The 15,862-nt window shown below is 36.6% G+C and overlaps 1 protein-coding gene across 1 annotated transcript in view; it reads right to left on the reverse strand.

Moving 5' to 3' along the window:
* Positions 1-15,862, reverse strand: part of ABCA10 (ATP binding cassette subfamily A member 10) — a 66,689-nt gene that overhangs the window by 1,865 nt on the left and 48,962 nt on the right. The window contains exons 29-38 of the mRNA XM_072939488.1: positions 7,678-7,769; positions 6,871-6,991; positions 6,099-6,216; positions 5,645-5,736; positions 5,214-5,389; positions 4,863-4,938; positions 4,698-4,792; positions 4,033-4,152; positions 3,700-3,840; positions 1,680-1,759 (exon numbers count right to left, since the gene is read on the reverse strand). Of these exons, the coding sequence (XP_072795589.1) occupies positions 1,680-1,759; positions 3,700-3,840; positions 4,033-4,152; positions 4,698-4,792; positions 4,863-4,938; positions 5,214-5,389; positions 5,645-5,736; positions 6,099-6,216; positions 6,871-6,991; positions 7,678-7,769 (1,111 nt within the window). The remainder of the gene's footprint in view (positions 1-1,679; positions 1,760-3,699; positions 3,841-4,032; positions 4,153-4,697; positions 4,793-4,862; positions 4,939-5,213; positions 5,390-5,644; positions 5,737-6,098; positions 6,217-6,870; positions 6,992-7,677; positions 7,770-15,862) is intronic.

Consider the following 15,862-nt stretch of genomic DNA (forward strand, 5'->3'; position numbering starts at 1 on the left):
GACCATTTGCATGTCTTCACTGGAGAAATGTTTAAGTTTTCTGTCCATTTTTTAACATTTTTTATTGATTTATAATCACTTTACAATGTTGTGTCAAATTCCAGTGTTCAGCACAATTTTTCAGTCATTCATGGACATACACACACTCATTGTCACATTTTTTTCTCTGTGAGTTATCATAACATTTTGTGTATATTTCCCTGTGCTATACAGTGTAATCTTGTTCCATTTTTTTGACTAGGGTTTTTTGTTTGTTATTGAGTTGTATAGCTGTTTGTTTATTCTGGAAATTAAGCCGTTGTCAGTCCCATCATTTGCAAACATTTTCTCTGTAGGCTGTGCTTCCTTTGTTTCATAGTTTCCTCTGCTGTGTAAAAGCTTGTAAGTTTAATTAGGTTCCATTTGTTTATTTTTGCTTTTATTTCTATTGCCTTGGTAGAATGCCTAGGAGAACATTGCTAAGATTCATGTCAGAGGATGTTTCGCCAGTGTTTTCTTCTAGGAGGTTTGTAGTGTCTTATGTTTAAGTCTTTAAGGCATTTTGAGTTTATTTTTGTGTATGGTGTGAGGGAGTGCTCTAACTTCAATGGTTTACACGCAGCTGTCCAGCTTTCCTAACATCACTTGCTGAAGAGGCTGTCTTTCCTCCACCATCTTCTCTCCACATAAAGTTCTTTACTAAACATATTGGAAAGGATGGCACAACGCCTAGAGGGATTCTGCATTGGGGACCCTGGAGAAAATGGATTTTCTACAGAATCTAGTCATTTCAAACAAAATATCATGTTTCCACGGAGGGCACAGAATATTCTGCAACAATGTGCTTTATATGATTCTTACTTTTTTGACATTTGTTTCAGAGCAATTGCCTGAATACATTCTATTTTCTGCAAAATGTGGAAAAACACATGTTGGAAAAGTAAAAAAACTGTGATTACTTAAAAAAAATAGCAATGCATTAATGTACAAATTACCTGTAAACCTCTTTAAGTGGTTCCTTGTGTCCTGTTTCAGTATTTAGCCTTTTGATTCTTTGCATATGCATATTTTGGACTCCAAATCAACTGTGGAGTATTACTTTATGAGTCCATGGCGACGAGTATACTCTATGCTGGTTCCTTTTCAATGAATCCCATGTTTCTTTCACGTCATAGCCTCATAAATACCCAGTGTGAGCTCTGGTCAGTGTCTCTGGAACTAGTTCAGAAACCCCTCTCCAATCCTGACTTGCCACATTTCATCCCTGTGTATTTTCCAATGTAGTCATGTCACTAGTATAAACAACCAGATCAGTGGGGTAAGAGAGAGTGTCGGCGCAGTTAGATTCAATCATTGGCTCCATATTCTTGCTCCTCGTGCCTCTGACTTTGATGAATATGGAGATATTAGAAGCTCAACTTGCTGTTCTTTGGGATATCATGCAGAAAGTTGTCCTTCAGTAATATGCACTGGAACCAGGACAGAACATTCTGACTTATTTTATTTATCTGGGCTTCCTTGTGAGCAGAGGGAGAATCAGGGGGAGCAAACCCAAGCCTAAGGCCACCGATTCCTTCCCTTCAGGATTCTTAAGCCTATTCTAGGAAACTGTCCAAGGTTTGACTAGTTATATAACTTTTCTGCTTGAAGTTATAAAAAACGTACACAATACATAAAGTCCTAAGAGCATCTAAACTTACCTGCCTCTAATTTGGAAAAGGCCTGCGATAAAGGGCGAACATCTTTCACAGGCAATTTATACGCCATCACGGAGGAAAACCTAGGGTGAGTGAAGAGTGAGATTTACTGTGTTTCAGTGTAAGACTGAGAAGGAAGTGGTAACTAAAACAATCGAAGAACTTTTTGACGTCTTCTTCAATAAAAAGGTAGCGTAATTTGATAAAGCATGAATATGAGCCAAGTAATTTATCTTTATTCAGAAAAATTTGATACCAACAAAAATCTAGTTGCTCCTAATTTAATGATCAAGATAAATTCTTTCTGATAAATTTAAAGATAAATTCTTAAAAATAGCTCCGATACTCTTTCACAATCAGCCTGTGATACCTTTTATGTTATATTTCTTACTCTTGAAAGCCAATCTTTCAATGCTCCCTGGAAGTGTTTTATCAAATTTTCTTCTCTGCATTTAACTTTCAACTTCTCTTATAAAAATTAAAACTGGTTGAACTGTCGCCTGTTTAAAAAAAGTTATTCCCTGACCTCTAGCCGCCCCTAAATAAGTTCATCCAGGACCTCCATCTGCACAATTCAATAAACATTCTTCAGTCCTTATTTTCTAGACTACTCAAAAGCATTAAATAAAAATGCACACATCCTCCTTAAGACACTCTCTCTCAGCTTCTGAGACAATCACACTTTTATGATTTTCCTTTTAACTTTCTAGAACTGCTCTGTTTTATATGTTAGCTACTAGGTACACGTGGCTATTTAAATTTAAATTAGCTAAAGTAAGTAAAATTCAAAATTTGAAGTGCTCAGTAGCTACATGCAGGTATTGGCTGCTATACTGGACAGCACATATACAGGACATTTCCCTCACCACAGAAACTCTCTTGGACAGGGCTGTTCCAGACATGCTTCACTATTTTGTATTTGTTGTTATGGCTGTTGCTGTGGTGATGGCAGTTTCCCCCACTGGCTTTTCTTCCTCAATCTACTCTCAGTACTGAGGGTTCGTGGGGTCCATCCTAGACCCTCTCCCCTTTCCGTCCCTCTTTTTGACCTCATCCATTCTCCTAGCTTAATGGCCTAATGGCCTTGTATCTATATGTTTAAGATGTTCCACTTTGTTTACTGACAGACTATACCTCTCAATGACTCGTCTCTTTTCTTCTGAGCCATAGGCCCACATCTTTGTATAATGGCATCTTCACTTGGATGCATCTTTATATCAACTCTGTGAGCTTTCTTTCCATCCTTTGCATGTATAGAGTTTATTCTTGACTTAAGTTCTTTACACATGATGTTTTCTCACAAGAGTGACTCATCCCATTCTTCAACTGGCCAAATCCTGCTCAGTCTTAAAGTCCTACCTAATGTCACTTCTTCATTCATTTGGATCTTCAATTGTTTAATATCCTTGCCTCAAAAAGACCGCAAGTACCATAAGAACCTTGTCTATTTACTGAGTAGAAGAAGTATATGAGAAAACTTTATGTATCTTCCAATTAAATTCAACCTCATTCTGCTATTCACATGGGTTTGGTTATCCTTGCTTTTAACTCATAACTGACTTCATATAATTTTAAAAGAACCATAGGGAGGATCAAATGATTTATAATGAATTTATTTAGGAAAGAGTTCATCTTTCTGAAGCATCTGAGTCTGTTTGAGCTCTTGGTGTAATTTTATATTTGGTAAAATGCTATAAATTCATATAGAAATTCCACTGTCTGTTTAAAAAAATCATTAAATCAATGGTTAAGTTTGTCTGTACTTTTTTTCCTAACTTCTAAGTCATTCCACCATTTACATACATACACACAATCTATCCACATTTTCTCAGTATGAAAGACTCACTGAAAATAACTTTTCAATTGCTGTCTTTCTTTTGTACTTCCTCGTGACCCCCAAACAATTTGTTTTGTAATAAACAAGCAGCTGAGGCTTTCTCTTCCTGTCCAGACATGAACAACACTAAGTGATGTATGCTGGAACGTTCTTATACCTGTCACTCAAGCCAAAAATGTCCTTTACCTTTCCTGCCGGGCAGCCTGTGGAAAAACCTTCAGAATGTGTGTGTGAAGAAGCTCCATCTGAGTGGGTTCCTTCACTTTTACTTCTAGTAAATAATCTTTACCAAACTTGCTTTTCAGATGTTGAATAGAGCCAATACACCTAGTTCAGGGACGAGAAAGAACTAATGAAAGAAAAAATACATATCTTCTTAATTTCTTCCACAAGTACAGAGGCAGAGGAAGATGTTCGATCATAGATCAGGGAGCTGAAAGGCATCAGCTGTTCAGAATGAACAGAAGCTCTCTCTTCAAGAACTTGGGGGTCAAGTGCTGGCTCTCGATAGACACTCACCTCAGCCTTCCAGACACCAGGATGGCCACGCGGTCACACACGGCCTCGGCCTCTGCCATGTAATGGGTGGCCAGAAGGGCACCTCTCTCCGTGTTTCTAACAATGGCCCGAATTGCCTGCCTAAAGATAAAATAAGGGATTGTTTGCACTTAGAAAGTAATTTGGGAAAATAGATTTATGAGAATGAGTATGAAGCCTAAACAGAAAACCTTAGATTAGGTTACAAGAAAAAGAAATCTTTGCTCTAGAGAGAAAGAAGAAAAATTGTATGCTATGTAGTTATATTACCACATCAATAGGTTTCACAGAATCAAAAGTAGAAGATTAGGAAAGAGTGAGTAAAATAATGCTTGTTTAAAAAAGTTTAAGTATAGAGAAACACCACACTGTAGGATTTTCAATAACTGAAAAATAAAATAGAAGAAAGAGTCAGGAGGAAGAGTAGTAAGAGAAAGAAAATTCAACCTAATACATTCAAAAGTCCAATTGATTCTTAAAACGTTTATTTTTCCTTCTTTGAGGACTTTTGAGCACCACATTGAGCTTCACTGAATTAAATAATAGAGGGTATAAGACTCAAAGGTTAATGGGGCAAATGTAAAAAATAAATGAGCAATCACTCTAGACTTATACAATTGACTCTGACACTTGATACGACTTCTTACCACATCTGCAGCTGCCCCTCGGGGTCCATCCCCGTGGACGGCTCGTCCAGAAGCACCACCGATGGGTTTCCCAGGAGGCTCAGCGCGAAGCACAGCTGTAAGGAGAGGAACTGCGTCTGAAACCGACCTGGGGGTGCCCAGAGGAGCACCCAGCCCCACCCCTACCTTTCTCTTTACTTCCTCGGGTAAAGCCTTCACGGGGAGCTTCAGCTGCTCCTGCAGCTTGAGTGCATCCACCAACCTGAAGGAAACAACTCTGATTATGCACGAGGAACATGTCCCCACCTAAAACACGTTAGAGAACCCTAGCACTGCTGATCTGTAAACAGTATATTAAGCATCATGAACACTGTCACAAATACTAACTGGCTTATGATTTGGCTTATTCAGGTTTTCAATCATTTTATTTGCATGAAACTGAAAGACATTGTTTATACTATTCTTTCCATATTTAATGAGTAAGTTCTATATTCCTCCCTCCTACAGCTACAGTGTGAAGGAAGCTTCTCTCTGTACCCTGAAATATGAAGAGCCGCATCCTCTTTGCCCAGTCCTTTCACTGCTGCGAATAACTCCAGGTGTTCTTTCACCGTAAGATCTGGCCACAAGGCATTCTCCTGTGGACAGTACCCCAAAAACTTGAGGATGTCATCTTGCTGCTTCAGAGATGTACTGCTGCCATGGAAAATCACCTGCACAGAACAATGAATGTCAGATCCACATCTGGTTTCACCCTCATTCTCCTCCTACTTCTAAAGGAGATAAAAGTGGCCCTTTAAAATTACAATCTTTTTCAGCATGCAAGAGACATTTTATAAATTCTTTCGTCTATTTTTTCTTTTTTTTTTAAATCATTTGATTTGCTGATAGAAATAATATAAAGAGGCTACTGATATTTAAAAGGAATTTCCTCTGGCCATGAGTTTGGCTCTCTCACATGCACTTACCACTCCTGCGGTTGGTTCTGTCTCTCCAGTTATCATTTTAATAGAAGTACTTTTCCCAGCTCCATTATGTCCCAGCAATCCCAAGACTTCACCTGGAAAAATGCTCACTATCAATATTTGTACTTTAAAGGTACACTAACCTAAAATCACATTTTTTTTGAAACAAAGTAACATTTTCAAACATCACCTTCATAATTTTCTATATTACAGCATTAATGGAAAGACTTTGGATTTACACAAGAATTTGATCTTCCTGATCCAAGATTGGTTTTCCTACCATTTGATTTGAGACAGGATTTTAAAATAAAAACGTTTCTCTGATGACATCAGATATTTTTATAATTACACATTTATTAAGAGATATGAGCAGACTCAAAGAATGGAAAATTATTCCTTTCACAGTCCTAAAACTAGAGAATAAGGAATATTCTAATAGAGGAAACATTATCCAAACCTTTGTTAACACAGAAGGAAACATTCCGAATGGCTACTGTCTTCTTTCTTTTTGAAAAGCAACTTTTCTTTTTCTCTTTATATTTCTTGTGTAAACAGCTTGCCATTATTACTGGTTTCTGGAAAATACAAGAAAGCATGATTTTCCTGTTAAATGTCAGATATTTTGTGTGCTCATGTTCTACCTTTCATTTCCCAGGGTATGACCTGAACCACATTTTTGTCAATAATAATTCAGCCCCCCTTTTTAAATAAAATACTCAAATGTATGTTTATAAACAAAGACTTCTTTATCAACTCCCTATAAAACTAATTCCTAATCAAATATATCCCCTTTGTGTTATGCTAACCTTGCCTTTTGCATTAATTCCATTTCTAGTCCATTTCTTATTGATTTTCATACAATGTAAATTCACTTGCTCTTTTTCATATGCTATTTACAGATCTTGACATTACAATTTCAATATATTGCAAAATGAAATTGAAACTCTTGAAAAAGATGTGGGATTTTGTTAAAGTTGCTAAAAATATCAAGAGTTCTCGAGTTGCACTGATGAATGAAGAATAAAACCCACAAAAAATGGAAGAAGAGAAACTTAAAAGAGTGATGATAGGACAAATACTTCAAAAGAGAATGATCTGAATATGACCTACAAATGGAAGTTCTACAGAAGCAAAAGCAAATTTCCACCCTGAAAACCAAGCTTATTCACTCTACAGGACAGGCTACCCCAGCTTCAGAAATCATCAGGGGTTTGGTCGCTTGTTTTCACCTCATCCAAGTTTGAAGGAGCGAGTGCATTTTCTGTTTTTCTTCTTTCAGCTTGAACATCTTCATCTTCTTCTTCTGGCTCTTCTGGATTTGGATGACTTTCCTTTCTTCTTGGAGAGATTCTACAGAGCAAATAAAATAACATTAAAATGAAATCTAACTGTACAAATACCAAGAGAATGTATCCTCAATTACTACTGTTCTCTGCTTTAAAAGAATACAGATGATTAATTTATTACCTACACCATTCCCTTGATAGTAATAATCTGCTCATGTAGCCGCATCCGATGAAATACTCTGACTACTTCTTCTCTTTAAAATCTTTTATCTCATCTGTCTACCAGCTCTCCAGGTTCTCTCAAATATAGACTTATCAGTCTTCTTAGCCTGTTGCCATTCAGATAATCATTACATTACATCATAAATGATCACCATAATTGGCTTCACTTGCCTTGTCAAAACATTTCCCTGCGAAACCATTTTTCATCATTCTGTTTTCTACTCAGAAGCCTATACTTACAATAAGCTGGAGAAAAACAAGCTTTGATGCTTAACCACTGCATATACAGACGCACAAGATAAATACTCAACTTGCCTAAAATCAGTTAAGATCCATGACTTAGAAACTGCATTCAATTTAATCCTGATTTTTTGTTTTCTTTCTGTGGTTTTTTTTTCCCAGAATAACACTGCCTAATGAACCTAGCTAAGAGTTGGATAGTAAATGCATTCAAATAAACTAATGTTCAATGTCCTGACTTAAACATTAAATATTTGGATTATATTCAGATGTTAATGTTCACCCAACCTGAAAACTGGATCTTTCCTCATTGTTTCTTTTCCGTACTTCATTTCCAGACACCTTATAACAAAAAGGAAAATGATGCTCTGAAGAAATGGCTAAAGGCAAAGAAAAATTGTTAGAATTAGTATCATCATGGGACTCAAACTCCGTGAGCAATATATGCCTTCTATCACTGAACATTTGATAATTTTCCTATAAAATTGAAAAAAACCTTATGAAATACTTCTCACATGGAGAAGTTTACTCAAACCAACCTCTATATATGTTGCCTACAAGAGACTTACTTCAGCTCTAAGGACACACACAGACTGAAAGTAAGGGACTGGAAAAAGGTATTCCATACAAATGGAAATGAAAAGAAAGCTTGGGTAGCACTACTTACTCAAAAAAGACTTTAAAACAAAGACTGTAGTTAGAGACAAAGAAGGACATTACATGATGATAAAGGGATCAAACAAGAAGAGATATCAATTGCAAATATCCATGCACCCAACATAGAAGCACTTAAATACATAAAGTAAATATTAACAGACAAAAAGGGAGAATTAATGGTAATACAATAATAGTCAGGGACTGTAATGTTACACATCAATGCAGATCATCCAGGCATAAAATCAGAAAGGAAACACTGGTCTTAAATGACACATTAAAACAGATGGGCTTAACAGATACACATAGCCAGTTCCATCCCAAAGCAGCAGAATATTTATTTTCAAATGCACATGGAACATTCCCCAAAACAGAGAACATGCCTGGTCAAAAAACAAGCCTTGGTAAATTTAAGAAAATGGAAATCATATCAAGCATCTTTTCCAAACGCAACGTTATGAGACTAGAAATCAACTATAACAGAAAAAAACTGCAAAAAACACAAACATGCAGAGGCTAAACAAAATGCTACTAAACAAGCAATGAAGAAGGGTCATTGAAGAAATCAAAAAGGAAATAAAATAATATCTGGAGACAATGAAAAGAAAAGCACAATGATCTCATGGAAACAACTTAAATGTCCATCAATAGATGATTGGATAAAGATGTGAGATGTATATATCTATATATCTATATACATACACAATGGAATGTTACTCAGCCATAAAAAAGAATGAAATTATGCCATTTGAAGCAACATGGATGGACCTAGACATTATCATATTTAGTGAAGTAAGTCAGACAGAGAAAGACAAATATCATGTAATATCACTTATTTGTGGAATCTAAAAAAAAAATGATACAAATTCTGTTCACAAACCAAAAACAGACTCACAGACATAGAAAACAAACTATAGTTACCAAAGTGGAAAGGGTGAGGAGGGATAAATTAGGGGATTAACAGACACACATTACTACATATAAAATAGACAAACAACAATGACCTATTCTATAGCACAGGGAACTATATTCGATTTTTTGAAATAACATAATGGAAAAGAATCCAAAAAAAGAAAAAAAGGTATGCATATGTACAACTGAATCATTTTGCTATAAACCTGAAACTCAAATTGTAAATCAACTACACTTCAATAAAAAAATTTTTTAAAAGCACAACAATCTGAAATCTATGGGACACAGAAAGAGCAGTTCTAAAAGGGAACTTTGTTACAAGTGATACAAGCTTACCTAAGAAAACAAGAGAAGTCTCAAGCTAACAACCTAACCTTACACCCAAAGGAACTAGGAAAAGAAAAACAAATGAAATCCAAAGTTAATAGAAGGAAAAAATCATAAAGATCAGAGTAGAAATAAATGAAACAGAGACCAAAACAAAAAATAGAAAAGACCAATGAAACTAAGACCTGGTTCTTTGAAAAGATAAATAAAATTGATAAATCTTTAGCCAGACTCATAAAGAAAAAAATGAGAGAGTTCAAGATGACAGAGTAGGAGGATGTTGAACTCATCTCCCCCAACAAATACATCAAAAATGCATACACATGTGGAATAATTCTCATGGAAATCTAACTAGAAACTGAAAAAAGAACTCCTATACAACAAAAGCTGCAAGAAGGATTTCCACATAGCTGAGTAGGATAGAAAAAGGCATAAGGTCAGGACCTCTACCCCTAATAGGGATCTGAAATGAAGAGAAGGTTAGCATGGATGGTTCCTCGCCCTAGGGAGCAAGCGGGTTGAGCCGCAGACTGGGCATCCAGGGTCCTACACAGAGGAGACAGGCCCCCTTAGCAGTTGGGAGAACCAGTGGGACAGACCGAAAGGCTGGCAAAGCCTAGAATCTACTCATGAAGAGTATATGGGTGCTGGCTTGCCCACAATCAGGACAGAGAGGGCTTTGCACTTGCAGCTTTCACCTTGCTACACTCCTTAATCCAAACGGAGTAAAAATCTCAGCCCAAATCACTCCATATCACAGCTTGGCACGAGATCTGTACCAGCTGGACCCTGGGAAAACAGTCTACCTACATGGAGAAGCCTGGGGTGGGATCTGGGTGGGGTGGTGGCAGCCACTGTCAGCACTCCCTTGGGCGGCACCACAGGAGCACACTGGCTTTTATCTCCCATACCAGTAAGCACTCTGGCCCCACTCACTCCATGCCACAGCTTAGTCCTGGATGTGGACAGACAGGTCCTGGAAGAATGCCATAGAGGCAGCCCATATCTCTGCCACCTCAACTCCTGCAACCACAACACCCCAACTCCCAGCACCAGCCTAGGGGATGCTCTGGCCCCACCTACCCCAAACTACTGCCTTGCACTAGATATGGGGACAAACACAACAGGGGAAAGGACACAACCTCGGGCTGCATTTCAGTGAAGCTGTACATGCATACAGAAGCAGCACATCAGTCCAATTTGAGTGTATGAGTCTCACTTGTTTCTGTAATCATTCTCTTTAGGGCAGGAAACATACTCATGAGGAACAGAGTCTGATTGAGCCTGACCATCAGGGCTTCTACTCCAAAAATTGGGGAGCAGATCCCACCCCTGATAGGGTGGCAACAGCCACAGAACAAAGAGGAAGTCCTGCTCACACCCTGAACAGACTTTAGACCCTCCAACACCAACCACACCCCCTACAAAGGTGACAGTGGTCAGCACACCCTGAAAAAGATGTGACTGGTGTCCATATCAAAACCAGCTCTAACACCAAAGACACTGGACACACACAGATTACAGTGTGTAGTCTGAATTCAGACCCTGAATTCAAAACGGTAATAAACATGTTAACTGAATTAAGGAAGATTATCTATAGAAACAAAGTTCTCTGTTAACAAGGAACTAGAAACTATAAAGATGAAGCAATCAAAAATAGATAATTCAATTTCTGAGATTAAAAAAAACAATCTAGAAGTAGTGAATAGCCATCTAAATGATACAGAAAGCAAGTAAATGATCTGGAAGACAAGATAATGGAAATAAGACAATCATAGACAGCAGACAGAAAAACAAATGAAAAAAATGAAACAACATACAAGATCTATCGGATAATATAAAATTTACCAACCTACACATAATAGGGGTTCCAGAAGGAGAAGAGAGAGAGAAGGCAATTAAAAATGTATTTGAAGAAATTATGACTGAAAACTTCCCCAACCTGAAGAAGGAAACAGATATCCAGGTACAGGAAGCACAGAGGGTCCCAAACAAAAGGAACCCTAACAGACCCACACCAAGACATATCATAATTGAAATGGTAAGAGTTAAAAGATAAAGAGAGAAGTCTAAAAGCAGCAAGAGAAAAACAAAGAGACATTTACAAGGGAACCATAAGGCTATCAGTTGATTTCTCTGAAGAAACTTTGCAGGCCAGAAGGGAGTGGCAAGATATATTCAAAGTCCTGAAAGGGAAAAGCCTGTAACCTAGGTACTCTACCAGTAAGGTTATCATTTCGAATAGAAGGAGAGATAAAGAATTTATTAGACAAGCAGAAACTAAAAGAATTCAGCACTACTAAGTCTACCCTAAGAGAAATATTGAAAGGTCTTCTCTAAGTGGAAAAAAGCAAGAAAAGGGAAAGGGAAAATCACAACAGGAAAGGCAAATATATAGTAAGGGCTGAAAATCACTTAAATTAGCCATATATAGATTGAAGAAGAAAAAAATTATAAAAATGATTATGCTTATAATAAACAATAAACGGATGAACACAAAGATGTAAACTGGGACATTAAAATCACAAAATGTGACGGAGCGGAGTATAAAAATGCAGAACTTTCAGAATGTGACTGAACTTGAAAGACTATCAGTTTAAACCAAGTAGATACTGTTATGGGTTAACATATATGAACCCGTGGTAACCACAAATTAAAATCATACAAAAGATTCACAAAAACCAAAAAAAAAACCCCCCCCAAAACAAGAAAGAAACTCAAACATAGAAGAACCACAAAAACAACTAGAAAATAAGGCTTAAAATGGCAATAGGTTCATACCTATGAATAATTACTTTAAATGTCAGTGAACTAAATGCTACAATCAAAAGACATCCAGTGGCTGATAGATAAAGAAACAAGAATTTGCAATAAGCCACCTACAGGAGACTCACTTCACATTAAAGACACATACAGCCTGAAAGTCAAGGCATAGAAAAAGGTATTTCAAGTAAATGGAAATGACAAGAAAGCAGTAGTAATAGTACTCATATCAGACAAAACAAACTTTAAGACAAAAGCCATAAAGAAAGACAAAGAAGGGCATTATATAATGATAAAGCAATCAACAGAAGAAGAGAGTATTATACTCATTAGCATACACATACCTAATATAGGAGCACCTAAATACATAAAACAAACACAAACAGACATAAAGAGAGAAACTGGCAATAATACAATAATAGCAGAAGACTTTAATACCCACTGACATCAATGGGCAGATCATCCAGACAGAAAATCATTAAGGCAGTAGAGATCCTAAATGGCACAACAGACCAGTTGGACTTAATTGAACTCAACAAGACACTACATCCAAAAAAAGCAGAATATGCATTATTTTCAAGTGCACATGGAACATTCTCCAGGATAGACCACCTAATTTGTCACAGAACAAGCCTAAGCAAATTTAACAGGATAAAAATTATACTAAGCATCTTTTCCAACCACAGGGGCATGAAACTAGAAATCAACTACAGAAAGAAAAACAGGAAAAGAACAAACATTTGGAGACCAAACAACATACTACTAAAAAACAAATGGGCCAATGATGAAATCAAAGAAGAAATCAAGAAATACCTCAAGACAAACAAAATCTTACAAAATATATGGAATGCAGCAAAAGCAGTTCTAAGAGGGAAGTTCATAGGGATACAGACCTTCCTCAAGAAACAAGAAAAATCTCAAATCAACAACTGAATCTACTAGCTAAAATTATAAAAAGAACAAACAAAGCTCAGAGTCAGCAGAAGAAAGAAAATAATAAAACTCAGAGAGTAAATAAATAAAATAGAGACCAAAAAATCAGTAGAAAAGATCAACGAAAAACCAAGAGCTTGGTTTTTTTTAAAAGATAAACAAAACTGATAAACCTTGAGCTAGTCTCACCAAGAAGAGAGGACCCAAAAAACAAAATAAAAAATGAAAGAGGAGAAATAACAACTGATACCACAGAGATATAAAAAAATCACAGACTACTACAGTTATATGCCAGCAAACTGAAAACCCTAGAAGAAATGGACAAATTTCTAGAAAGGTATACCTGCCAAGCTCTGAGTCAAGATCATAAACAAACTGATAACTAGAAGCAAAACAGAATCTGTAGATTAAGGGAACAAAAAAATCTCCCTACAAACAAAAATGTCCAGGACCAGATGGCTTCACAAGTGATTTCTACCAAACATATAAAGAAGAACTTATAAGGGGGATGGAGGGAGGTTATAGCTCAGTGGCAGAGCACATGCATAGCATGCATGAGGTCCTGGGTTCAATCCCCACTACCTCCATTAAAAAAATAACACTAATAAGTAAATAAACCTAAATACCTCCTCCCCAGACAAACAAAAAAGAACTTAAACATACCCTTTTCAAACTATTCAGAACACTGATGAGGAGAGAACACTCCCAAATTCATTCTATGAGGCCACCATTACCTTGATACCAAACCAGACAAAGATACTACAAAAAAAGAAAATAACAGGTCAATATTACTGATGAACATGGATGCAAAAATCCTCAACAAAATATTAGCAAAGTGAATCCAACAATACATTAAAAAGGATTATACACTATGACCAAGTGGGATTTAGCCCAGGGATGCAAGGATTTTTTTATATCTGCAAATCAGTCAGTGTGATACACCACATTAACAAATTGAAGAATAAAAACCAAATGATAAAATCAATAGATGCAGAAAAAGCTTGTGGTAAAATTCAATATCCATTTATGATTAAAAACTCTCCAGGAAGTAGGCATAGAGAGAACATACTTCAACATAATTAAGGTCATATATGACAAATCCACAGCTAAAATCATGCTCAAGCAAAAAGCTGAAAGCCTTCTTGTTAAATTCAGAAACAAGACAAAGATGCCCACTCTCATCACTTTTATTCAACATGGTATTCAAAGTGCTAGCCACAGCAAAAATCAGACAAGAAAAAGAAATAAAAGAAGTCCAAATTGGCAGGAAGAAATAAAACTGTCGCCTTTGCAGATGGCATGATACTCTACATAGAAAATCCTAAAGATACCCAAAAGAACCCCAAAAAACTACTAGAGCTCATCAATGAATTCAATGAAGCTGCAAGATACAAAATTAATATACATATATATGTTGCATTTCTATACACTAAAAACAAACTATCAGAAAGAGAAATTAAAGAAAAAACTCCACTTACCACTGCATAAAAAAGAACAAAATACCTAAGAATAAACCTACCTATGAGAGTAACAGACCTATAGTCGGAAAACTATAAGACACTGATGAAAGAAACTGAAGATGACACAAACACATAATACGTTTATGGATTGGAAGAAACAATATTGTTAAAATGATAACAATCTACAGATTCAATACAATCCCTATCAAAATGCCCATGACATTTTTCACAGAACTAGAACAAATAATTTCTAAAGTTTGTATGGAGATACAAAAGACCCTGAATAGCTAAAATAGTCTTTAAAAAAACACAAAGCTAGAGGCATCATGCTCCCTGACTTCAGACTATAATACAAAGCTAAAGTAATCAAAACAGTATGATACTGGCACAAAAACAGACACATAGATCAATGGCACACAAGATCAATAGCCCAGAAATAAACCCACAATTATATGGTCAATTAATCTATGAAAAAGGAGGCAAGAATATACACTGTGGAAAAGACAGCCACTTCAATAAACGGTTTTGAGAAAATTGGACAGCTACATGTAAAAAAATTAAACTGGACTACTACTTCACACCATATGCAAAAAATAAAGTCAAAATGGATTAAATACTTAAATGTAAGACCTGAAACCATAAATTTCTAGAGGAAAACATAGTATGGTCTTTGACTGCAGTCTTAGAAATACATTTTGGATATGTCTCTTCAGGCAAGGGAAACAAAAACAGAAAGAAATAAATGAACGGATGAGGCCAAGATGGCAGAGTAGTAGGATGCTCGTGGCTCACCCTCTCGCACAGATAGACCAAGACTCACATCCACGGACCCACTCGGCCAACCAGAGCACCTGCGGAACTCCGACAGAACACCGTCCTCTTCAAAAGACAAAGACGCCAAAAATCTGGTAGGAGAAAGGAAAAAAAGAAAGACGGAGTGACCGGTGCCAGGAGACAGCTGGTGGTCCCCCTCCCTTCCAGCAGGAACGCTGTGCTGGGAGGGGGCGCGATTTGCTTGTCGACAGGCACTGAGAACAGCACAGACGAGCGCGCCAACGGAGGGCCTCTGGAAACAGCAAGCTGAGCTCGTGAAACAGGGCAAAGACAGAAAGACTTCTCATTAAGAGCACACAGTCTCCAGGAGAACACCCCTTCCCCTTTTTTTTTCTTATCTGTTTTTACCTGTCGTATTTTCTATTATCTTTTTAATTTTTGGTTTTTAAACAATTATATATCCTCCCAGTTTTAATCCCTTTTAAATTTTTCTTTTAAAATAATATTATTATTATTTAAAAAAATCCACATCATGTCATTTTTCTCTCTCTTGGTTTTGATCTCCTGTTATACATTATACACAGGTATTAAATATTTTTTTCCTCTTTTCTCCTTTTTTAAAGGTTTTTAAGAGACGTCTCAACCTGATT

Source organism: Vicugna pacos, chromosome 16 (assembly GCF_048564905.1).
Source record: "Vicugna pacos chromosome 16, VicPac4, whole genome shotgun sequence".
In the NCBI taxonomy this organism is placed as follows: Eukaryota; Metazoa; Chordata; class Mammalia; order Artiodactyla; family Camelidae; genus Vicugna; species Vicugna pacos.